Genomic DNA, 26824 nt, shown 5'->3' with positions numbered 1-26824 from the left:
CTGCCTGGTCCTTCCTTCCAGTGTCCCATGGCATGAGCCAGCCCACGATTATCTCTGTTCCCTCAATGGTGGAATAGAGTGCTTGCCACTGTCAGCACAGCAAGGTCATCTTTCACCTCTTGCTGTATTCAGCATGCTATTTAGTTGCAACTCAGATATAGCCTGAAACTATGGAAAGATGAAGGTACAGAAATGTTCACTTAGTATTGGTAAACTGACCAATTGGTCCAGGTTACATTGTTTAGCTCTGTACCACTGGGAGTGATTTAAAAAAATGTTAAATGTGTTTGTAATTGTTTTCTTGACTGACAATATAAAACAAAAGACCACTTCTTTATTCACTTCATATGCATCATTTTTAAAGTACATGTGGATAGAAGATCTGTGTACAGTCAAACAAAAAGCCAGGGGTGCACGGCCTGTGTTCATTCACATTATATCATCATATCACAGCACTGTTCTAGACTTGTGCTACAGTTTATCCATTCGTTTATGTCCAGACTGTATTTAAGTACGACTAATCAGTTCTCAATGTCGCAGCCTGAGAATGGTGTAATTAGGCCTACTGTATTAAATATTTCGAAAACATGAAGCTTATGTTTAATTTTTTTATCTAGCTATTCACCCGAGCACCAACCACATTATTAACATAAGCAACAGGAATGGACCTGACGCATTCAGTAAGTGAATTGATTTTTCATATTTAATCTGTTTCGCTGTTAAAATTAACTGCAAATTATATCAGCGTGTCTCTTTAAAGGGAGGGACTGGGATTCCTTAACTGCTACGAAATCACGTTACGCTCCGCAATGTTCTGATGCTGCTCATCCTGCGTCGAATTATCGACGTTGCACCGCTGCACTCGCTTTACGCATATTGAACAACTGTCTGCATTAGTGTTTGTGTTTTGCCTTGGAAGTTTGAGAAACTGCGACCGGCTTATAATTAGAAAAACAAAGTACACCATTGGCCACACACTACAATGGCCTTGCAGGGTCAGGAGGACATTGAGGACCAGATCGAGGAACCTGAAGACTTTCAGGAGCAGGATGTCAGCATCTCTCCGGCAGAGGAACTACCGATCGGGCCCGAAGAGGAGGATTCAGACCCTGTGCTCTTGCCATGGGATCGGTTCTCAGCTTGGCTCCACTGCATTTGTGTCGTTGGCTTTGACCTAGAACTTGGACAAGCAGTAGAGGTAAGATAGAACCAGTTAGCTTTATTCCAAAAAGGCAACAATGCAGCAAGGAATTGGCATTCGCTTTCCTAGCATTTAGCAAGTAAGTCTGCTAACTAGCCAGTTAATGTTATTTAGACGTAAATTGCTTTATTACAAGTTCAGTGACAGTATGTGACTGCAGATAATATCTGACGTAGAAGCAATTCGCTTGCTAAGTCTTATTCAATAAGTTATTGACTTGGTCCATTACTCTGAAGTTAGCTACCTTGGCTAACATGCTAATGGTACTGTTAGCTCATAATAAACCAGCTGGGCTAGTGTCCGTTATTGACTTTGACTAGGGAGGGCAAAACGAAGCTTTAGAATGTCGCCAGCAGTGTATGCGCGTGAGCTTGACAATACATTTCTCACAGAAAAGGTCGTTTGTTACCTTTTTTAGTTCATTACAGTGGTGATAGAAGTTACTAGAATTAAGTGGTACTGTGCTGTTAGCCTTTATTGATCGCTGTACAAGGTTAATGTGAAGTAGCTAGCACAATCTGACAGTACTAACCCATAAAAATGTACTTTGAATGGTACTTGGTCAATCGAACGGTAAATTTGAAAAACATTCGATTATAGTCAGCGGCACCGAAATTTTCTGTCACACCCTCGATAAACGGCAAAAGTCCCAGTAGAAGATTGAATTAAATCTTTAAAAGTTATATATTTTCTGAAACCTTATCGATTCCGCTTGGCCGTAGTGAGTGAAACTAGGCGATCTGAGCATATAGTCGCTATGTAAATTACGTCAGAAGGATTCAGCCTTGTTGTTTGCTACCTAAACTTCACAGCACACTCAAATCCCTTAGCATGCTTGTAGCATGAAGTGTCTACTTTCAAAATCCATTTAAACCATTCACAAATGACTTGGGACTTTGAAGTTATAAGTCTGGATGTATCAAGTGTCCAGTGAAAAAACTGACCTGGCTATCAGTCAGAATTCTGAGAGAACCAACTGCCATAAATGACCGCGTAAAATCAACCAGTAAGAGTTATTATGATGTCACTGGTTCAGAACCCCATAAATGTAAACAGTCGAATGTTCAGTGAAATCTATCGGTTTTCGGTGCCGTCGGAGTCCCGATCTTATCATTGATGGGATTTTGGGAAAGTGCGAGCTAAAAGGCCACAACACAGCCAATATATCACATTAATATTCCATATATGTACGATCGCTGTTCACAATACGTTAATTTAAGGCTAAACTGGTATTTTAATCACAATACTTATGTTAATTTCCGGAAATAAATTTTTCGATTGTCCTCCCTACTTTGACTATAGCAAACTAGCTGCTGTATGGCTGTAATAACATACATAAGTAGCTATCTACTTCGTCGTAATTAAAGTATATTTCTTTGTTGAAACTTCAGTCAGCTAGCCTTGCATTGTATCGTGTTTGTCACGAGAGGATATGACCCTAGAGCATAATTTTACTTTCATTATTTCAAGTTCCTCTGATCGGACTGGGAAGGTGCCAGCTTATACTAACTAACATAGTCAGCTAAGGCTGAAGAAAACAGAACGTTGCGTCGTTTACAGTATGTTAGCGAGACAACGTTAACTTATGTTGCTTACAACTAGCTAGCATAGTGTTTTGGGAAATGACAGATTTTACGACGAGCTAACGTTAGCCTATCTACTTGACCGTGGTGCTCGATTTACAGGAACGATGCCGACAGTGGATGTTTGCCGAGGTTTCCATGCGAAACATAACCAGTAACACACGAATAACGTCGTTAAAAACTCCGAGTTCCTAAGTGCACTGGTGGTCCATTAGCTGTAGCAAGAAATAGTGTGCAACTCTGCAGTTCTTACGTGCTTATTCTTTATTTTGTTACACTCTGTTAGCATTTGATCAATTCAGAAACGCATACTTAATGATAATCCTCTTTGCAATCGATATTTAATTGTGCTACCATCCTTTTCGACCTCACTGTGTACTTCTGTGTTGCATGTAGTAAAGTATACAATTCATAGTGTGCTACTATTCTGCTTTCATAATTAAACCTGGCTCTCTTTTTAAGGTCATTTACCCGCACCATTCAAAGCTCACCGAGAAAGAGGTTAGTATTGTAACATATAGTTGACATCAATTTTTGGATGAAAGTGGTATCATGAACATGGGAAGAATATTTTTACGTCTTGCCTTTGCAGAAAACAAGTATTTGTTACCTGTCCTTCCCCGACTCAAATTCAGGTAAGTCCTATTTCTCACCACCAATCCTCTTACTTGTATCCCAGATTTTACAACCTGCTTTCTGATTTTCTCGGAACATGTGAGTGTAAGTTATGGTTCGGTTGTTTTTGATCTGTAAATAGTCCTTATGTTAGGGTAGTATTCCATACTCTTGTTCTAAGCCATGCTAAATCAGTCTTTGTCCCTCTCAGTTTCCCGCCACACAGCAGACTCCTGGCTCTGTGGAACATTGGGTGATGACAGGCATGAGCATTTCGATGTTTGTAATGACAGTCCCGGTATTATTATTTTATGATCCAGGGCAGGAAGTTGGCAGGGCAACTCTTTCCCTTATAGTGGCCCTGCTTTTTGTTCTTTGCAAGGAAGGCAGTGCCTGATGTGGCTGTTGCTATAGTCACATGTTTGACACACAATTGACTTCCTGAGAGCATGTTGTCCTGTGATTGGAGGCCTATTTTTATGCAGGTGTAGCCTGTGTAATGGGTATTTGTTTGAATAGACTGTTTTTTCCATTTGAAAGTCACTGTGTAGTGCCAAATTTGTCAACAGCAAACGCATGTATGTGAATTACGGTACAGTCTGTGACATTCTGGCTTGTCATCATGTTGTTTGCTTGTTTAATTCACTGTCTGACTGTTACATTTAATGCCAGATATATCAACAAGATTTCTAAGCCGGTGAATGTCTTGGCTAGTGCTCCCCATCATCAGTTGGAAGCTGGGTTGCGGGGGAGAGGGAGAGAGGGTGAGAAAGAGGTGCAACATGGAGTAGTTTTAAAATTTTTCCCTGTTGGTGAGTTCTTGCCTCACAGCAAGAAGGTCCTGGGTTCGAATCTTGGCCTGGGCCTTTCTGTGTGGAGCATTCATGTTCTCCCTGTATCTGCGTTGGTTTCCTCCGAGTACTCTGGTTTCTTCCCACAGTCCAAAGACATGCATGTAGGCCCTAAATTGCCTGTAGGTATGAGTGTGTGAGTGAATGAATGGTGAGTGAATGGTGTGGGTTTTCCTGCAACCCTGCCCAGGAAAATCAGGTATAGATATTGGAAGGATGGTTGTTTGGGTTTTTTGTGTTTCCTATTAAAATTCACAGGGTCATATTTTTTCTTATTTAAAAATGCATTCATTGGTCTGCAGGGATTGATGCTGTGGGGGGATTCGGTTTTTATTCAGTCTGACTGGGCATCAGCACAGCTGTTACCCCTTATTGATCTCTGTTTAGCTGGGGGCCAAAGCTGCAGGACCACTGTGTGCCCCTTAATTGTCCCGCTTGAAGGTTGTGGGTCGGGGGTCTGGAGTCAGTCACCATTTTTAATATCTCACCAGGGTCAAATTATAGAAGCCTGTCTTTGCTCATGTTCCCTTAGGGGTTTGAACGATTGCAGGAGCTGTGGGAATATTGCCCTGTCTTTTAATCGATAGTGTTTGCACTGTGTATATTTTGACACTCTTTTTCAGATCCGTGGTGTGTGAGTCTGTCTCTGTGCAGTTTCTGGCGGTATGGCACCTATACCACTGATAAGTTAGGCTCACCAGATACTGAGCTCTGTGTTCTTAACTTTGCGAATTCTGTCTCCCTTCTGTTGAAGCCTAAACTTTTCAGTTTGACACATCTTTTGAATATTCATGAAGGAGCACGACTAAAGACTGTACTGTGGCAGTGGATTGTCTGTGCTGTGAAATAGCATTGGAAGCTGCTACAGCCAACCAGATCCTCTTGCAGTAGGACTGAAGGAACTCAGGATGTGAGGTCTGGAGAATCTTTGGCCACAGCAGGCAATAGCACTTTTGTACGTAAACACAAATGAGGACAGATACAGGTAACTATGCTCTTCAAATAGTGAATGAGATATTGTAAGAGAAAGCATGGCCCTGGGCGGTTATCTTTTGGACTTCTGCAGTACAGAAATCTGCAGTGGGTGGTCATGGAAGTGAAATGGGAGGGGCTATTTGGGGGGAGTAGAGACAGACTGGCCTATCTCCTGTTCGGTGGAATCGGTGCTGTGGGGTATTCTCCAGGGTGCTTTGTGCAGGTGAGAGTTGAACCCTCTGTTTTGGAAAGCAGCTGTGTGTGCATGTTAGCATGTGTTGTATCGCAGGCTTATCACAGCTGTTTATAATGTGAGCAGGGGAAAGTGCTGAGCACCACCTTTTTCAGTCTGGTAGGGAACAGTAGCTGTAGCTGCAAGTAGCACCATGAAGGCGACGCACTCACTCAGGGAGCTGAGTGTTCCCGTTAAAGCAGTGAAATATGACTGTAATTCTTTCTGCATTTTAATAGCGTTCCCTGTTCCTACGTGTGAGACATTAATACACAACGCACACGATCACTGACCCACTCGCATATACAAATGCACACACACACCAACACGCTTGCTCACTCACATACCCACACACACACAAACGCACATGCGCACACACGCGTGTGCATGTACACTTTCACATGCTAACACACCTGCTCACTCACTCGCATTCTTGTGCACATGCACATGCACATTCACGCACTAACACACTCGCCCACACACCTGTGAACTGACATTCAGTTATTGTAGTCATTTTGGACTTTGTGAGAATAGGTGGCTCTTGAGTGCTGATATGTCCTTGTTGTTGCTTTATCTCTGTGCAGGGCTGACTTGTTTAAGCTCTGACCCTGCAAGCTGTTGGATAGAAGCAGGAACTGTCATATGGGAGTGCCTGTCTCATCCCTTTTTTTGAAGATAATTTCAAGTTCCTAAGTGGTGGTTGAAAGTTCTCTATTTGGCTAATTGAGTGTGAAGGTCACTGGAATATTGTGTGAGACTGAGTGCCTCTGTCTTTAAATTGGAACAAGCTGCTGGAATAGCAGGGGAGGTGGGTGGAACCATGAGGCAGGGTTTTTTGTGCTTTGCAACTGTCTGCGTTTCTAAAAGAAATCTATTGTTGACATGCCCTCTCGGGGCCCGGCCTTGAGCTGAGCGCTGAAAGGGCCGTGGCCTTATCTTCAGCATCTTCATGTATTTCCTTCCAATCATTTCCACATCAAGAGCTGATGTCTGCTGTCCTAAGAAGTGTGTGTTTACAGCTCTCTAACTTTATTTAAATCGTTTGTCAGGAACTTCATGAAATTGGAATGAGATGTTCAACGAGCTCATATGAGTGTGATGTTCGGGTAGCCGCATGCTTTGCTATGTAGTGTATTAGTGCCCTGCTTACATTAAAGATGAGGTGAGGGTGCCATTTTATTATTGACCATAGGAGTGTAAAACCCATAGGTGATATTTGTGACCCGAAACAAAAGCTCTTGATGGCTGCTCAAACACACCCAAAGAAGCTGTGTCATGGTATCATTTGGACCACAAGCAAATGAGTCAAAGTCTATAGACATAACAGTTGATTTGTGAGCATATTTCTTAGGTGCAGGTATAATCTTTGGGCCCTTGCACTACCTGAGTAGAATCTCATTGGTCAGAGAATCTATGGAGTGAACAGAACTCTGTGCACAGAGTGTGGGTCCTGAGGCGCAGTGTGTCTGGCTGAGTCGGTACAGGTGCGCCTGCTGCTCTTTGGTGCCCACAGTCGTGGTGAGGTGAGCGGGGTCAGTAGGATTAAAGCGCCTGTTGTGTAAGGCCTGCTTTATATAGAACCCCCGGGCGCCTCCCCTTAGGAAGGGGTTAAAATGGAGCATGATGTAATCCCCCCCACCGCCCTCCGCTGCCCGGTAGGAAATGCGGTGTGCTAAGCTCATCCTAGACCCTGCGGAGGAGCCTTGCATTCTGCTCTCTACTCTAAATATAATACAATGTTTGAAGTGCCTGGGTGCACATTTCAGGAATGCTATTCATTTTGACGTATTTTTCTGAAATTTAGAGTATGAAAATACATGTATATGCATGATATTTTTATTTCTTTTATTCCCAAACACATGTACCTTTGTCCCAGTAGATAGCGTAGCTTCTGAAGCTCTGGAGTTTAATCAGCTGCAGGGCCCAGCTGCTGTCCTGCGTCACTGCGGAACCCTGCAGGTGTGGGGTTCCGTGAGGGCGGCTAGCGTTCTACAGTCGCCCTTCGGCTGACATACAAGTCAGCGCAAGACTCGAATGAGGGGCCTTCCATCCCGCGGGCGATCTCTGAAAACATCCGCCAGCTCTTTCAGAAGTGGGATCACAACCGCAGTACTTTATTTTGTCTTTCCTTCCATTTTAATCTGCGCGATCTCTCCTCCAGGTCCTTTCTGATGCACCTTGTTGCTATTGGGTGGTATGAACGGTGTGTCTGTGCCCTCCCCTCCGTGTCACCCCCACAGGGCCCCGGGGCCCGCATGTTAATTTGGGGACAGCAGCTGAAATGCGGTCATTGGCTGTAAACGTGCTGTTATTCCCTTCGCAGTAAAAGCAGATAGACACTGCGGTAGATACCCTATGCAGATAAAGAGGCAAATGGCTTGAGTGTGTGTGGCGTGTGTGTGTGTCTGGCATGTGTGTGTGCGTGTGTGTGTATTTGTTCTGTTCATTCATCTTCATGCGCTCTACCTCTCTTTGGTAGAGTCACACGGAACAAATGTCAGCTATGTAACCAAACAACACCCCTGCCTCCATTTGAGTGCTGAGGTCCTGGGCCTTATTTTGAGTATACTGAGGGAGGGAAGGGTGACCTCATGGTCGCGGATGCTAAGTGTTTCCTGTTTCCTCTTCCTCTCTGCAGGTTGCCTGGGGGACACGCAGTTCTGCTTCCGTTTTCGTCAGGCGTCGAGCAGGAAGTCCTCGCTGGGCTGCTTTCTTGACCACTTTGACCGGGAGGCCCCCGTCTGTCTGAAGGTCAGGGCCCCACTTATTTGATGAGTGAATGAATTTAATAGATTATTAAAAAAGGCATATGCAACCACACAGTAGCCTATGAATAGCCTTAGTAATTCAATAGCCTTTTTAATGTCCATCATGGTCCTCAATGGGGACCATGAGAATTTCAGTCAAAATCTGAATCCTTAGGATTCCTTTCTTGGCTCCCTCTCTAGCTGAAGCCTGAGCTCTGAAGAGCAGCCCTGGCTGTTTTACTGCAGCGAGGGATTTTACCGGTGGGTGCGAGTCGTCACACCGGCTCGGCTGTAAATCTCCTGGCGAGGGCCCCGCTGGCGTTCTCTGGCACTCTGGCCGGGTGCAAGCGCACGACCGCGATGAGGCTTCGATATTTTCCGCCATGTCGGGCATGTTTAAGATGTGAACCCTTTCTTTATGATTCCACCACCTTCCGCCTGGAATGCTGTGCTCGCTCTGTAGCGGTTGCTGTGTATTTCTGCTGACTGACTGACGCCTGCCGTACTGTGGGCGAGGCAGTCAGCAGTTACGCATCACTCTGCGGAGCTCCCGGCCACGGTCGGCGCTGACACGGTCCGATTCAGCCCCGCCTGCCGCGGGGCTCGCTCATGCACTGCAGCGTGACCCCAGTGCAGCTTTAAATGAACTGGTCTCTCTCTCCGGTAGCTGCCGCGGGTCTAAAGTGTCTGAGGGGCGGAGTCGGGCCTGAGAGGGAGGCGTGATTGACAGCAGCAGATTCACTAGTGCGTCCGGCCCGTGAGACTCGGTGCGATGCCGGCCTGTGCGCTAACGGTGGGGTGGGGGGTGGTGGTGTGGGGGGGGTGCTAGCGGTAGCAGTAGCGAGCGCGCTCGGCCGGGGTCGGTAATGAGACAGAGCAGATCGGGTATCACGCTCACGCGCAGTGGGAGATTTACCGCTATTTCTGTCCCGCGGTAATTAGTCGCGGGGGTTGTTGAGACAGGCCGTGGGCCGCGTAGCGTGACGAGCCCGGGCACATCAAACGAGCGCAGGCTCAGGGCCGCGTCCCGCCATTACAGGTGGAGGGAGAGAGGACCGCAGAGCCTGTGCCATGTTGCATCAGCAGTGTGCAGCACAGGCAACATGGAGCGCAGCGCTGCCGAGAAACGATTACATCATCTCAGCTAATTTATGACACAAGGACTGCGGTGATCTTTCTGCTGTTGACCTTGGAGCCTGACAAAGGTCACGTCGGAAGCAATTCTAGGCTGGTTGGGCCCCCTTTTTTTGATCTATGTGTGATTTTGAGGATTTGGGGATTGCCTCTGTTGAACATCACTGCCAGTGAACTATGCAGGACAAGCTGAACACATTTTTCATGTACAGGCTGGAGTAGAATAATACAATAGAGCATAGTAGGCTTTATTGATCGAGAAAAGGGAATCATCAGCAGCAGTAGACATAAAATACAAAAGTATTCTCAGGCTGAGGTGTTGCTCTCTGTGTATGTCTGTATGTGTGTGTGTGTGTGTGCGCAAGTGCATGCGTGCGTCTGTGTGTGCGTGTGGGTGTATGTCCACCAGCTGTTCAGCCAGTCAGGGAAGGGTGTTGCATGAACACACAATCAACGTCCTTTGCCCTGTATGCCCTGCTCTGATTTCCTTTGGTTAACTTCACTGCTGTCACTACACATGAACCACCCCCTGCTCCTGAATGAGGAGTTCCCAGGGCCACTGTGGGCTCGGCCTGCATCTGCGTCAGGTGCCCCCCAGGCTCTAGGCTGGAGCTTAGAGGCAGCCTTCTGCTATGGGGGGGAGGACTGATTCACTAAGTTCTTTTTAACACACTTTGTAAAACGTAGGAGAGGTGAAGGGCTAAAAGGAAGAACACATAGATTTTTTTAAGCTCTCCAGTCCAGTCACTCAAGGTCCCTTTCAGCAGCTGCTGAGCCTTGAAGGCATTTCCTGCAGATAATTATCCCCGTGCTCGCTGACGGACGCCGGGTCTCTCCTCTTCTCTTCCAGAGGGACCAGGGCCATTACTACGGTTACGTCTACTTCAGACAGGTGCGGGACAAGTCCCTCAAGAGGGGCTACTTCCAGAAGGTGAGTGGGCCCCTTCTTACCCCCCCCCCTCCCCCCCCCACCTTGTGTAGGTCACATTATTCAGGCGCTCCCTCCTGTGGCTGTAATCTAACCAGGCCTGTTACGTTTGGGGCAGTCTGGGGCTGAGGCCCGGGTCCGCTCTGGTTCTGCTGTGAGCGGGGCGTCACCGATGACCCGCTAGGTGCTTAATGTTCAAGCTCCAGGGCCACAGTCGGGCCCGTTACTCCTCACTGTCAGGGGAAGTGAATGGACACCTTAGAGAACCTAAACTGGCATTTAGTGCCTTGGTGATGTTCCAGACATACGCTCCCTGGTCTGGCAGCTCTTATACCCATATCCTGCGCTGCTGCTCATGTGACTGAGGTGGCAGCACCATGTTCTCTCGCATCACAAGCTGCTGTGGATAAGAGCTGCCATCTGCTGAATGAACGTAATGTAGCATAGTCTGGTGTGACTGAAGGAACTGTGTGCCTTAGAGCAGAGAACAAAGAGCCTTTGGGATGAGACGGCAGCACATTTATTTCTCTCAGCTTTCATAAATGGGTTGATATTTCACATTTAACGCTACTTTGATTTGGTGACAGTTTAGATGTGGTTGCTGTTTGTCCCAATTCCTTTCAAACAGATTGCCTTATCAGTCAGTACATTTTATGCAACAAGTATGACAACACCGCTCTAGGTAAAAATGTATGCACATGTGCCACACACATTCTGTTCTTAATGGTTGATTGAAACAGTTGATTACACAATTAACTTGCCCTGCCTGGTTTTTTGGATCTGAATTGGTTGCTGATTTTAAGTTGAAAATTTAACAAATGACACACCCTGCAGTGAGCACCGTGGATGTATGGTATGTAACAGCATGCCTCTCATGCTTCTCTGGACCTGTCACTGGTGTTTATGGCTAATAAATTCCTTTTCTCACATTTCCTATGTACCAGACAAAATGTAGTTCCTGGCACAAAATGGCTGCCAGGCAGTGCTGCACATTGCAGTGCTGCAGATTGGTGGCAGTTCAGATGAGTTTCCTCACCTTCACAAAGAAGCCATTTGAAATTTTGAGATTGTTAAAAGTGTTATATAAATGCAATCCCTCATTACTTTTATTAAATGCATTGCTTCGTCTAAAGACTTGAAAAAATTCTGAAGATGAACACGTGTCTTGCTGTGTGTGCGTGTGTATGTGTGTGTACGTATGTGTGCGTGTGTGCGTGTATGTGTGTGTGTGCGTGTGCGTGTGTGACCTCCCACTCCACAGTCTCTGGTTCTGATCAGCAAGCTGCCCTACGTCACCTTCTTCCACTCGCTGCTGAAGCTGATCGCGCCGGAGTACTTTGAGAAGCAGGAGCCCTGTCTGGAGGCCGGTAGGGACAGACCGCACGGTTCCCCTCGGGCCTTCCCAAAATATTTACACCCTGGAAAGTCATGGCAATGCCGTGGAAAGTGGGAGGATGCTCCCCTGTCCGTGAAAATTCAGTGAAAATTGGCCAAATAATGCGGAGACTTTTACAGTGAGCTAACTGCATCCATCTTTTCTTGCACACTCTAGTTTGGTGTTGCCCCCTGTGAAGTCTTTGAATATTTGTGTTCTGATGTTGCTAATTAATTTGACAGCTCATTAATTTTAAATCACAGTGCCCTCTAAAATCATTGCCACTCATGAGAATGATTTAAAAAAAGGCTCTTTACAATAAACATCACAGGTAGTGAGCTATATTGTATACTTGCAAAAATCTTGCAAAAATTCTATACGAGTACAATTTCTCTCAGTAAAAGTTTTTTAACAAGTAATAATTTTAGGTGAAATTTGATTTAAACTTGGTGTTTTGCTATGCAGTATGGTTCATTACCTGTGCTGTCTATTTTAAATACCCTTTTTTTGCTCATCTTTATCGCTGAGGTTGCTGTAATTGCACTACCCAAAGTAATGGGTCACTGGAAAGGATGTACCTTATACAGACACTGAATGATACGAAAGAAATGTGTGTCTAAATGTAACTCTTCCTTGAAAATCTAACCCTTAAAATTTTAAACGATTTGAGTGGGAGCTCTTAGCTTCGCAGCTTTAGCTGACTCCGAGTGCAGGAAGGGACTTTCTCCGCTAGCCTGACAGATGGAGAAGATCCATGGCTAATGTCGATATGACCTCACACTGTACACATTGTAGAGAGCAACAGCCATGACGTCAGTGTCCAGTTTGTGTGGGTGACGCATGCTAGTACAGTGTGTGCTTGCAGGAAGCTGGTATTACCTGATGCAGTTTATGTAGTTTTTTTGCCACGCCTCACTAATCACAATGACAATAGCAACTTATCATGCTGAAAGCAGCCCAAAGTACTTTGCACAGATGTAGAAATAAAGAGGTTAAAGCAAAATAAGAGACAGTCAAAAGTGTCATAAGAGTAATAAAAAGTTTAAATAAATCAAATAAATCATAAAATATGCACAAATAACACATGATGTAGGGCTATGCACAGCCATTTTCCTGTTATAACTGTCACCGCACGTGTGTGAAATGGCTCTCACAGTCACGGTGCGGTGTCTGTAAAAAGTCTGTGTCTAGGCATCCAGTTTCATAGGTTTTAATGAGGGCAGACTGCACCAGGCACATGGGCACACACTCCAGGCTCTCACATATTTGGGTGGGGTTGGGGTGAGGTGGTGTGTCCACGGAACAAACGGGCAATCTCCAAACCGGTGGCCCTTTTATTTACACGAAGCGTAGATATGTCTTCCCCCTTATGCTTGTGGAGGCTTCATTTGTGGGTTTGTTTCTGTTTGCCACAGCTTGCAATGACATTGACCGCTGGTCTACCCCGTATCCGGGCAAGATACTGACGCTCCCCATAATGGGCGTGGTAATGAAGGTAACTCTGCACTTTTGTTACTTTTCTTTTTTTTTTTTTTTTAAACCAGTGAATACATTAGTGGCTGTTTCCATCTCAACAGTGAAAGTTGAAAAAACATTTTTTAATGATGTTTTCCCTCTGGCAGCAGATGCGATTTATGCTTGTGTTCTTATGATTCATAGGTTCGGATTCCTGCCTGTTATGACAAGCCAGGGACCTCACAGCTTGTGCAGTCTGCACAGGTAAAACAAGCCCGTCTGCGCAGTAGCGCTGAGTTATCTTTTCTGTGGAAAACTCTGCAGTCTGCATGTGGTCTTGCTTTGGGTTTCACAACCGTCTGGATTGCTCTTTTGCAGAATGACAGCCTGGTTTCCATTGTCCTCCCCACCATCCACGAAGTGGACCTTTTCAGGTCAGTACAGCCTCCAAGGTTCGTTTGACTGGACTGGGGTTTGAGTTTTCCTCCTGATGGTTTGTCCGTTTGTATCTTTACTCTGGATGGCACGTGCAACCCACCCCTGTGTCCGGCCTTGTATTTGATTTCTGCAAGACAAAGAAGAGTTGTCACTTTCTTTATCATGATTTCGAATACTGGCAGAAGTTATATCCAGCCTTCAGCATGTCTGTGATTCCTTTCACAGCAGCCTTCTGTGGGACTGTGGTGAATCCCCTCTTGGGCCTGTCTGTAAATCTGACAGCTCCCCGCTGCTCTCTGGTGGTGACTGGAAGAACTGCATGCCAACTTTCCAGAAAAAAGCCTTTTTTGTTTAAAAAAACTTGGCAGCACTGTTTACAGTCTACTGGTCACATTCTTGGTTTCTATGGCACCGTGGCTCTTGAAGGAAAACAACAGTTTGTAGAAAACCGTCGGCTCTTATGCGGGGGTTCACCACGGGCGAGCTTTCACACAGACACAGGCAAAACCTCTGCTCTCTGAACGTGCCCTTTAGACCCCCTCTTACTGCTCACTATTATTTTACAATCTGCGGCACCTCTGAATACAGTTTAGAACGAGACGCTACCGTTAGCCTGCTGCCTCTGCCTGTATGCCAATTTGTGCACAGAAAGGGAAGTGGGAGGGGCTCCATTAGCATTGTGAAAGAGACAGAAGAGTCTGGAGCAGCAGGTCAGTCCCCCGGGAGACAGGAGTGGTTCATCCTGGCTCTCCCTTTATGCTGCTCAGCCTGTCAGTTCTGTCCTGCTCTGGGCTGGACTGACAGCTCAAAGAGAGGGGCTCAGCAGGTAATGCGGGGCCGCTCGGTATTCAGCTCAAAGTCCTTTAGCATGGCCCCTGTGCGTTGTTTGGTGGCTGCTGTTGACACCAGAGTGACACACCCTTGGTTGGTGGTGTGCTGCAATTTCCCAAGAAGCTTTGCAGCAGTTGTCATTTGACGGTCTATGACAGTCTCAGTGTTTTGATTTGTTGTGTTTTAAAATAAATAGATAAATGGATGGATGGATGGCTCACAGTTGTGTTTCTCAGTGCCCCTCCTCTTTTCTTCTAGGTGTTTTTGCCCAGTCTTCTTTCATATTCAGATGTTGTGGGAGTTGGTGTTGCTAGGGGAGGCGCTGGTTGTCATGGCACCCTCGCCGGCGGAGTCATCTGACACAGTGCTGGCATTGGTCAGGTGAGTGGGGAGGAGGTGGTACTGCACAGTACCATCACGTCATTCATAAAAAGGGATTGTGTTTGTATTTATCTTGCTCAGATACCATGTACATTTCTGTATTAACCCTCATGCGCGCTTGCATAAGGGAAGCCATTATATGGTGTATCAGTGTAATATTCTGTTCCAAATTCTGTTACAAATTATACAAAGAATCAGTTTAAAACTGGCGCGATCCACATTGTGCCTACAGAAATTTGCGAGTGCATGAAACAGTGCATACATGCCTCCTGCTCAGGAACCTCTCTCAGGAGGCATGTACTAATACTGATTTCTCTAATTAGTTGATTAATAAGGGGGAAATAATAAGGAATTAGTTTAATTGTTTAAGCACAATTAATCAAAGTTCTGTATTTTGATTATGGCAGAGCCACCAAAATTAATTTGAGCTAATTCCTTTTGATTTTATCAGCTTAGTGAGAAGGATAAGGATAAAATAAGAGCACTTGCTGGAAAGCCCTTAAGAGTGCATATCAGTGAGGCTGCCCTGTTTGCACTGCGTGTTTGCAGAGCTTTGTGAAAGTTGTGTCACACTCTGGCCACATTCTTCCATGAAAACCCCACTTGGTCAGTTTCCAACAGTGGGACCCTGTCTGAAAGGCCATGGTGATGACTAAATTCTGACTAAAACGATAGCTTTATGTGGGGAAACGCCTTAGAGCAGAGGTTCTCAGCCTTGGTCCTGGGGGACCCCTGTATCTGCTTGCTTTCATTCCTGCCATATTTGCACTGCCTCCGAATTGTGACAGTCTGTTAATTGCTTACAGCCATAAAGACTCAACTGATTTCACCTGTCAGTTCATAATTTAATACATTACAAATATAGTTCTGGAATGTGAATGTAAAACATTTATTCTTTATGGCATGCATAGTTATTTCTGATATAATGCCCCTTGACTGCCAGGTGTCTAATTAAGAATGATTATCAGCCTCTTAAAGTTGAATCGTTGCCATTTTAGTTTGTTTGACTGAACATCGACTGGAACACAGTCTTTGTTTGAGTTTGAAAAGCCCTGTAGCCAAGCTTGAACAGCTGGCCCCTTGACCCTTGAAATAACGATTAACTAGGGGATTCAGTATGCAAATTTTTTATTGTGGAAGAGAATTTTTCCTTGACTGTTCAGTGAATTAGTCAGAGAGAAGAAAATATGATGGCAGCGAATGTCGGTAAATGAAATAAAATGGATGATGGTGATGTCAGTTAAAATTGCCTTTGGTAATGGGCTGGTTGTTTCCTTTTATTCAGCACAATTACAGAATCATTTCACTTGAAGATGTGAAAAATGTCAAAATTGGCTGAGCGTCAAGTGCTTCAGAGAAAAAAGATTTGAATTGCATTTTTTGTTCTTCATCAAAACATCCGTGATTGAAGCATTCAAGAATGGTTTAAAAATTGCGTTTGCAACCTGAAATAGTTTGATATCCCCATCTTTGACATCCCTGTCCCTCTTTCTCTGTCTCTTTCTCGTGTTGTCACAGCTGCATTTCCCCGCTGCGATACTGCAGCGATTTCAGGCCCTACTTCACCATCCACGACAATGAATTTAAGGAGTACACCACCCGCACACAGGCCCCGTGAGTATCCCTCCGCCTGGCACAGCTCTCGAGGGTACAGTAATCCGCGAGTCTGTACTGTACACACCACGACTGTGGGCAGCGTTTGCGCTCGATGGTGTGACCTTGAATCGCCGTGACTGACCTCAAACCGCGTTTCCCCAGAGTAAATGCGCGTGTCGAGCAAGCACACAAGGGCAGCGCAGCTGCGCTCTTAAATTATTTATGTTCTGTATTACGTTACATCAGTGTGCCTAAAAACATTTACTTACAAAGGTTTGCTGAAGAGAAAAGTTCCAGAGCTCCATCTGGGAATATTTTAATAGATTGCCAAACCCCAGCACAGCAGGGTAACTTTCAAGAGGAGCGCTTTCAGTACATAGCCTTGAGCTATTAGGTGACTCAGGGAAGTTGTCCTGTTGGTCACGCAGACCTACCGTTACATCCCAGAAGGGGATCTTTCTCTCTCTCTCTCTCACCCTCTTTCTCTCTCTCTCTCTCTCTCTAACTCACTCTGGTGGGCCGTGCTGTAAACACTGGGAGGGCAATGACAGCCATCAGACCAAAATAGCAGGCGTGGCCCCCCTCTCTCGCCCTCTGGCTGCAGTTAGGCTGTCGACGTCAGGGAAAGATGCTGCAGTTAGGCTTTAAAGTTACTGCGCAATCAAAATCATAAGTTTTAATTGATGAACAGAAAATTCCATGGTGTTAAGTCTATTTAATTCAGATGAGGTTTGAAATGAGGTGTTTTTTATTCCAGAAACTGACAAAGTACTGATGCTGCCCATTCTAGGAATGTTTGGTATGCATGCCATTAAAATTTTAACCAATCAGCTGTCCGTTTTGTGGGCAGCCAATCAGAACCTGAAGTGAATATTCATTACAGGGCAGAGACACCATGTCAGACCTCCAGCTCTTATGTTTAGAAAAATCATACTTTACACCAAAAGGAAATTATAATATTGTCAATTTGAAAAATTTAAGTTTATATCTGTGTGTCTCGGTGCAGTCTTGATTACACCTCTGTGTATCACTGTAGTCTTAGCAACACCTCTGTGTATCATGGTAGTCTTAGTAACACCTCTGTGTATCACGGTAGTCTTAGTAACAGTTCTGTGTATCACGGTAGTCTTAGTAACACCTGACCGTGCGTCACTGACAGCGTAAAGGTGAGGTGTCGTAAAGCTGCGGTGTCTTAAAGGTGAGGTGTCTTAAAGGTGAGGTGCAGTCCAGCGCACAGGAAACTGTGGGCTGATGGCCTGATGCATGATTGATGGCTGCTCCATTAGCGGTCTTTTGTTTGGCTGTGTTGAGGAGGAGGGCTCTGGCATCCCGCTCAGTGTTGGGTTTTGGACGGTGCTCTCGCTGCGCCCGTTCGCTGGGTTTCCATGGTCCTCTGCGGCAAAATGAAACCCGAGCTGTGTGACATCACTCTTCTGGCCCGCGGGTCGGGTGGGAAAGGAGATTCCTTGAAATACAGTATTTTTACGCATCCCGATTGGATGATTGCTCTTGGGCTCTAACTGCAAATTAACTGTACAAGAAGATTGTGATATTTCTCATGAAAAATGTATGTGTGTGTGTGTGCGTGTGTCTGTCTGTCTGTCTGTGTGTGCACATACATATGTGTGCTTCCCCAGGCCCTCTGTCATCCTGGGAGTGACAAACCCCTTCTTTGCTAAAACGCTGCAGCACTGGCCACACATCATCCGCATTGGGGATATGAAGCAAGCAGGTAAACCCGAGACTCAGTTAGCTTCCCTTTGCATGGTGGAACGGGCTCTTCAGGATGAGCACCATGCAGGTTTTCACATCTCTCCTCGCGCTTTGCTTTCAGTAAAGCGCTTTGGGATTCATCCAAATCTGTATTTACCTTTATACTTACGGGAAACAGTGACAGCCATATCCTGTGTGCAAACCGTGTGTGGTTGAATTGGTTTCTGTGCTGAAATGTGTTTGGTGTCTGCAGGGGAAATGGCCAAACAGATGAAGGTTAAGAAACTGAAAAATCTGAAGACCTTGGACTCTAAGCCTGGTAAGAGCCTTACTGACAGGAATATGTAAGATGCTCGTCCACACCCATTTGCTTCCCTCATAAAAATTCAGAGCTTTTTGTAATTACTCTCACTCTGATTCACTATGCTTGATAAGTGCCGTACTGTCTTTAAACAGCAGCAATTGCTTGCTCAAAATTTGAACCCACCACTGTGGGCCAGTTTTGTACTAGATGAACAGGATGAGGCTGGGGTTTCTGAGCTGGGCTGTAGCAGTAATGTGTGACCTGTCTGGATCACATATAAGCACCAAACAGTACAGCCCAAGGATCTTCTCCTAAGCCGTTGGTATCTCTTTTCAACGTCTTGATGCTTTTTTTTGGAATGAAAGAAGAGGTGGAACTCATTTTCAGTCACTGTTGACGTGAGCCATGTTTGAAGGGAGTCACGCGGTTGAACGCTGGCTGTGTCCTTGGGCGTTGCAGGTGTGTACAGCGCCTACAAGCCATTCCTGAACCGAGACGAGGACATCATCAAGCAGCTCCAGAAGGTGAGATCATCATACACGTCCTCACTGTCACTGATCTCAGTAACCTCACAAAACCTTATACATCTTTATAACATCTTACATTTTAATGTTACATGTATTTAGCTGACACTCTTATCCAGAGCAGCTTACAGTGTAAGAAAACTTGCATTCATGTGAGCAACAGTTCCAGACATGGCGAACCACATTCCCGGACTAGCAAATGTACATGCAACATCACTAAAGCACTAAATCTAGTTAACTAAGAATAAGCTTGAATCTCAGTTCTGGCCTTAAAGGGCAGCAACACATACTGGTTTTTTGTGTTTTCTCATCATCATCATTTCATTAATGGAAATTAGGTTTATGGACCCCTTAGCCAATCCAGTGACTTAAATTAAGCAGCTCAGAGTTGAAGCGCACCGAAGACCAGCAGACATTGCGGCCCTCCAGGCTCCAGGACTGGAGCTTACAGCGTGATGTACTTTTTTCTCTCGCTCACAGGGTATCCAGCAGAAGAGGCCTTCCGCGGCCCAGAATGCAATTCTGCGGCGTTACTTCCTGGAGCTGACTCAAAGCTTCATCATTCCACTGGTGAGAGAGGTGTACTTCAGGATGAACTTTAAAAAGCTTTGCGCTGGCGTCTTTGGGGGGGGGGGCTGCAGAATCACTGGGCTACAGGAGTGTCCTGACGCACTTCTCTCTGCTTGTTCTCAGGAGCGCTACGTAGCCAGCCTGATGCCCCTGCAGAAAACCATCTCACCATGGAAGGTAAGAAGGAGAAACCATCTCGTTTTAAAGTGGGGGATGCATCTAAAAGGAGAGCAGTAGTATCACATTGAACTCGCACAGAAATAGCTAAACGCTGTTAATAATAAAACTATGTGCTAAAGTAGTAAATTAAATGAGTTGTGGATATCATGTACACAGTTCAAATGCAAAGTCTAAATGATAAACTCTGAATTTGATAATGGTCTGTTTAATGGTCTCTTCCATCAGTGATTGACTATGCTTGGTGAAAACTTCCTTAGGAATAGACACTTTCTGATCTTTCTGGATTGTTTCTGGAGTTTGTTGCAATGGACAAGTATCAGTTCGCTGGCGTGATGTGGGGCAGCTGACCCCCCCCCCGTGTGGCTGGGGGTTCGATCTCCCACCATGTGTTCCCTTACCTTCTGTTATACGCTGCAAAACATACTAAGGGAAGGCAGTCTGTCCACACTGTTTTTTAAATAAGTATTCACCCAGTAACATTATACTATCCTTTCTTGTGTAAATAATTTGTAATTGCCTACTTTGGATATACCATTCTCATTGAAACTTGGAGTTGCCCAGTCATGTATTGTAATTCCTTGTGTTGCTGGATGAGCAAGAGCTAGGCCTGATTAAACCTTCTTTTTCTTTATAGTTGAACTATTTTATTGCATTTAATGCTCTGGAAAATTGCAGTGTTGCAAAGAATTATGGGCTGTTCCCTTTTACATGGTGATCATTAAGAGATCGTTAATGGTGATATCAAGCCTTGCGACACTTGTAAGCCACTGACACAGGACAACCCTGAATCCTCGCTCACTCAAGCGACAACACGCATCGTGTGAGCATGAAGTGTGTGTGTGGCCTCGAGGTTAGGCATAGGGATAGGGGCGTGGCCTGTGTAAATGTATCCCCTGTCCTCCAGAGTCCCCCGCAGCTCCGCCCCTTCAGCCAGGAGGAGTTCATGAAGAGCCTGGAGAAGGCGGGGCCACAGCTCACCTCACGGCTCAAAGGAGACTGGATCGGCCTGTACAGGTACGGCACTGACCTCTGGACACAGTGTGTTCCAACCTCCTTTTTTATTATTTATATTTATTGTTAGTAATAATTAAAATTATATATGAATACATTTTTCATTATTTTTTTATTTTCATGCAGTGGACACAAAAAGTGTTTTCCAGAATGGATGTAGTTATAAACGTGCAGCTCCTGCTGCCAGGCCTCGGTTTGGCCCTGTAACCTGGGTTACGCGTGTCCCGCTGCAGGCAGTTCCTGAAGTGCCCGAACTTTGACGGCTGGTTCAGGAGCCGCAGGAAGGAAATGACCCAGAAGCTGGAAGCGCTGCACCTGGAGGCCCTGTGTGAGGAGGTGAGACAAAGCTGCCCCTCTGGCCTTAATTACACCCCAGCTCCCTGTCACTGTCCCTGCCCCATACCACTACCCTCTACCCCCTACAACTTCCTCACACCGCCCCCACCTCCCTGTCACTGTCCCTGTCCCTTACCCCTACCCCCTACCCCACCCCCACCACCCTGTCATTGTCCCTTACCCCTACTCCACCACCCCACCCTCACCTCCCTGTCACTATCCCTTACCCCACCCCCTACCTCATCCCCACCCTACTTTACCACCTTTTATCTCAACAAAAACATAGGTCCATTTCACAAAATGACACTCATAGCTCAATGTAGCCTGGCTGTTGCACTGAAATTAAACCTGTTATTATGTAGAAGGATAATAGAAGAGATCATACATTTGCTATATAAACACTGCTAAAAAGGCATGTGAAGTGTGTGCATGATTTGTATGGGAGCCCTTGCTGACAGTGAGCCTCTTTCCCCCTTCAGGACCTGCAGCTGCGCATACAGAAACACACAGAGGTGGAGATTGTGGACCTCGTGCTAAAGCTGAAGGACAAACTGGTAAGCACCCGCCCCCCAAATTTCTTTAAAATATACACAGCACCACAGAGCCTGACGCTCAAAATCAGCTCTAGACTGTTTGATGTCGTTAGCCTTTCAGTTCTACTCAAGAGAACCTGTATCAGGGCTTCTTGATTGGCTCAACATATTAACTCTTGATTGGCCAGATCTAATATGCAGAGGGGAAAAAAACAGGAACATGGAGAGAATATGCAACAGTGCTCTCCACTGCACCACCGTCCCCGCCCCGTATGCAACCTGTGTTATTCGGATTTCCCTTATTTGGAATAAGGGCTTAACTGGGTTTTGTTTTTTCTGAATAAGGTTTTGACATTGGCTGTATCATAACTGGAATTCTTTAGTATCGGAATAACGATGAGCATGTAGATGTGGTCACTTAAGAACATGGAGCTGAGTATCTGGTTGGTCAGTAGGATCTGTGAGGTCAGCGTGATTTAGTGTCCTGCTCATGTGGTGGTAATGACATTGGTCTCTGTGTTCCTCAGGCACAGGCAGAGAGAGAGCAGCTGCCAGTCAAGCCTGGCACAGTGGCCAAGTTGCAGACCCACATCGAGTCTGTGATCCTGTCGCTGCCCGAGGACCTGCAGGGCATCCTGCACAAGCCGGCCACACCCTGACCCCTGACCCCTGTCTACTGGGCAGAGGGCATGCGCTCAAAGGGCACGCACACACACAGGGCACCATGCAGACCGCTGGCTTACACAGGGACTGAGCCCAATGACTGCTCCACACTTGGGTTGTGGATTTTTTATCTTACTTTTTATTTTTATTTTTTATTTTATTTTATTTTTTTAAACATCAAGTGCACTTGTACCCGAAGAACTGTGTGCCCGAATGCGCAGTGCTGGCATTGCCAGAGTCAGTCATTTAATCAAACAATCACTGAATAAGAAAACCACATAATGAATTTCTCTGCACTATGAAGGGTGCAGTGGGGGGTGTCAACGGCATCCCTCCCCCGGCTCAGCCCAAGCACGGCAGCTCACTCTTTCTCTCTCTCTCTCTTTCTGCTTCTCTCTCCGTGCCACCGTCACCAGCTCACATTCCAAGCGGGGGGTGGACAACTCCCAGGGAGTCGGTGTTGCACTAGCTCCTACACTACCTCTCTTAACATCTTAGAGGATAGGATGGAGGGAGGGAGAATCCCACAATGCACAGGTTTCTGGGTTTTATTGTGAAAGAACTACTGAGGGTGTGGGCCACAGCGTCTGGGACTGGCTAGCATACAGCTGCGTCAGTGTGTGTGTGCCTGGAACAGGCTGAAGGTTTTCACAGCTAGGGGGTGGAATGGCGCAGACACTGTGCTGCATGGGAAATGGTGTTTTTGGGCAGGATGATACGATACGGTTGTGCATACAGGAGGTTTTGTGAGGCTTGTGAAAATTGGAGAAATTGCATGTGAGGGACAGTGGGGGTCCTTGAGTAAAAGCCCCAAGCAGTGTGTTGGGCGAGAGGGTTTTTGCACCATGTGGGAGCTGCTTAACTCTAACACTTTAATATAACACTAATTACATCCTTTTTTCCTCCTGGTTTCCAACTCACCTGATATGGCATTGAAACTACGATCGGTGCCTTTTGTTAGAATTTACTTTTTTTTTGTAATTTGAGCAATTCTGGATGAGATGACCGTAAAGATGACCCCTGTACGTTTCAGGTTAGTCCTTATGGCTGACTAAAGTACCTATTCTTGTTCTTGGCATTCAAACTCTTGAAACTCTATTGGGGTGATTTAAATGACTGCTAAAAAATGTATTCAGTCCAGTGTTTCTTGTGTAAAAGTCATTTTAATGGTCCACCCCTCATGCACACCCACCAAAATACATTTAATTTATATTATGTCCATTTGACATGCTTTTGGGAAGCAAAATGTTTTGGTATTTTCAGGCTATTCTTTTATCTTTTTGATTTCGGTTATTCATCAGTAATTTGTCATGGGTTTATGTGCACTGGAAATGGACTTGAAAGCAGGTCTGATTTTTAAGTTGACGTTGCCTTATTCAGAGCAGGTTTTCCAAGGGTTCAAAAAGGAGACTTGTAGAGCGTACGATATTTATGGGTTCCTTAGTTTCCAAGTAAAGTGTGTGAAGCAGGGAAGGCTCACCTCCAGTAACTGCCTTCAACATTCCCTAGTCATTTGGTCCTTTCATTAACAATGTACAGAGCGTGTGATGGTGCGTCACCATGTAAGCCTTTTGCATTGCTTCTTTATTCTTACATTGAATGGCTTGTTTATTTCCTGTCAACTTTGTATGGGTCAAAGGTCACTTTCCAGCAATGCCTGTGCCTTCCATTCCCTATGCCGTGAGCTCCCAACCCTGTTCCTGGAGAACTGCGCGGTCAGGTGTTTATTCTTACTTTTCTTGTAAATGGTCAATTAAGACAGAAGGGTACAGTTAACTCACCTGACCTGCTTTCTTGGGTCTTTAATTGGATACTCACTTCAAGTGAACCAAAACCAGTGGAGCCTGTGGCTCTCCAGGTCCAGGATTGAGAACCCATGCTCCAATCTCTTCTTTATCAGGATTTTATTTCAGTGTTTTCAGGTTTGAGACTTGTGTTTATAGTTTAGATTATTATTCAAGTTATTTTGCAAATGATTGTTTTCAATGTAGACTAATCATGAAGAAATGAACCACAAGCCTGTTGAAAGGGTAATGACATTTTTTAAACCTGCTTTTGCTACTGATGATGGTAAACATGCTGAGTGCAAATGAATATTCCTAATTATGTATCATCACAAACATAGGACACTTATAAATGTACAATGTTTATGCTTAGATACGGGGAAGTCTTAACACAGAAGTGATTAACATTTTAACATTTGGAAGCATGCTTGGGACTGGATCAGCAATGTTTTCTTAAGTCACCAAAGGACTTACTGTGGGTTTAAAAAACCCAGAGACCATTTTTCATCAGACATAGGAAGAATTTTAAAGGCATTTTCTGTGTGTGTGTTCCTACTCCCAATTATAGTTTCCCTCTGATAAATTTCATAGACTAATTGCAAAAAAGAGTAACTAAAACTTAATTTTGATTTCCAGTTGTTTTTCATATATTAACATATTATACAAATAGAAATGTTCCTCATAGACCAGCCCTAAATTTTAATTTGGGAAGGCCAGAATTGTTGGTAATGAAACCAAAGATTCCAACAGTTTTAGCGTTGCTTCAAATGCTTTAAATTGTTAAAAATTATGGGAAAACAATACAGTGATATTTAGCAGGAATTGCCCATGTCACATTTATCCATAGCAGACTCCACCAGTCTCGTCCTTTAGCTCTGAGGGCTGTGTATTAAGGCCGTCTCTGCGTGAGGCGAAGGGCCTCTGATCGGTGTGCGGAGAATCAGGCGGAACATCATCACACGGAAAATTCCGGTTCAAATGAGCCTCTGGCTGGCACGGGACCTGTAACTGTTGGTTGTTGGACAACCAGTATAGTTTTATATTTTAAAGATAAGACCTATTTTAAAAATGCTTGAATTTTATATAGAGATCTATTCTCATACTACATTATTCTATAACTGAGTTGCTGGTCTGCTTGAGTATTTAAAATGGTCATTGCCTATTTAAAATACCTGATAACTACAACAATAATAATGCAGCAAGTATGTTGTGGTTATAAGTTATAGTGGAAGTACCGTTGTTACAGTTTTTGACATCCTGAACGGACGATGGTGCTTTAATCCTTTACTAAACAGAATGAAAGTCATGTAAACAGAAGCACAAGAAGCAGCACATTGCATGGGGACAGCTCAGTATTTTGGCATTAAGATTTTATTCATGTTATTGATCCTTTTGTATTGAAGCCATAACCACTTATGCTCTGTACTTTGGTTTTAACATTTGTACAGCAGTTGTCACTGTATAACTTCTTACAGTCACTTTCATGGAAGACAAGTATTTTTTATTGTATAGGAATAAAGTGGCAACTAGAAGATCAGATGTGTTTTCTTTCCATATTTTCCTCATGATTGCAGATGGTATGTCTGATGGTATATTTCATTTTTTCTCCCTTTTCGCCTTTTGGTATTTAAAAGCCAGTCAAACTGCCCTGTCAGAGGAGCAGTACAAATGAGCAAGAGATGCAGTATTACAAAAAGACCACAAGATGTCAGATGTGAGCTTTGCCAAAGTATGATTTTTTAAATCATAATTTCAAGGCAAGCTGTCAATGTCAAAATTCTGTGTGACATCAGTTACAATTCCATTATCTAATACAAAATACAAAACTTGCCACTGCCCTTTAAAGAGAGATCCAGCCATTTACTTCAGATTCACCATGCAACAAGACTCAGCTCAGTGCTGGAAGCCTTGTTTCAACCATTTTTTTATGGACCTCGCTTTGTGCACAGGGGCATTGTTCTGCTGAAACAAGAACGGGTCTTCCCCAAACTGTTGCTACAGAATTGGAAGCACACAATTCTCTGAAATGTTACTGTATGTTGTAGCATTAAGGGACCTAGCCCAAATCATGAAAAATAGCCCCAGGCCATTATTCCTCCTTCACCAAACTTTACAGTTGGCACTCTGCATTCAGGCACGCTGCGTTCTCCTGGAATTCTCCAAACCCAGATTCGTCCGTCACACTGCCAGATAGCGAAGCATGATTCATCACTCCAGAGAACGCGTTTCCACTGCTCCAGAGTCCAATGGCAGTGTGCTTTACACCTCCCCAGCCGACGCTTGGCATTGCACATGGTGATCTTAAGTTTGTGTGCAGTTGCTCGGCCATGGAAACCCCTTTGATGAGGCTCCCGATGAACAGTTCTTGGGCCGACGTTGCTTCCAGAGGCAGTATGGAACTTGGTTGTGAGTTGCAACCGAGGACAGATGATTTTTACGTGCTGTGTGCTTGAGAATTCAGTGGTCCCCCTACATGGCTGAACTGTTGCTGCTCCGAGGTATTACCGCTTCACAATAACAGCACTTACAGTTGATTGCTGTGGCATCCTATGACCGTGCCATGTTGAAAGTCACCGAGCTCTTCAGTATGACCCATTCTACTGCCAATGTTTGTGTTATGAGATAGCATGGCTATATGCTTGATTTTATGCACCATTTATCAATGGCTTAAATAGCCAAACCCACTCATTAGCAGGGGTGTCCCCATACACTACATGGCCAGAAGTATGTCCTACTTTAAATCCAACATTTTTATGGTGCCATTAACATTTTTTGAAATAATACATTTCAGAATTGTTAGTGTCATAGGATGTCATGCCATCAATGAGGGGAAATCTGACCAGCCCCAATAATATCTCTCATCT

The 26824-nt window shown here is 44.9% G+C and overlaps 2 protein-coding genes across 2 annotated transcripts in view; both read left to right on the top strand.

The window, feature by feature from the left end:
- Window positions 1-26824, top strand: part of rps23 (ribosomal protein S23) — a 223989-nt gene that overhangs the window by 161999 nt on the left and 35166 nt on the right. The window lies entirely within an intron of this gene.
- Window positions 816-25497, top strand: dennd6aa (DENN/MADD domain containing 6Aa). The gene is made up of 20 exons (XM_064304091.1): window positions 816-1198; window positions 3247-3285; window positions 3377-3419; window positions 8096-8208; window positions 10189-10269; window positions 11528-11633; window positions 13057-13136; window positions 13301-13360; window positions 13475-13530; window positions 14624-14746; window positions 16265-16360; window positions 17980-18074; window positions 18309-18374; window positions 18819-18883; window positions 19364-19453; window positions 19577-19630; window positions 20538-20647; window positions 20878-20980; window positions 21460-21534; window positions 22041-25497. The coding sequence occupies exons 1-20, from the start codon at window positions 983-985 to the stop codon at window positions 22170-22172; spliced, it is 1803 nt and encodes a 600-aa protein (XP_064160161.1). The 5' UTR covers window positions 816-982; the 3' UTR covers window positions 22173-25497.

The sequence above is a fragment of the Anguilla rostrata genome, chromosome 13 (genome assembly GCF_018555375.3).
Source record: "Anguilla rostrata isolate EN2019 chromosome 13, ASM1855537v3, whole genome shotgun sequence".
Lineage (NCBI taxonomy): Eukaryota > Metazoa > Chordata > Actinopteri > Anguilliformes > Anguillidae > Anguilla > Anguilla rostrata.
Note: the sequence above shows the minus strand (reverse complement) of the source record. Positions and strands in the feature narration are given on the sequence as shown.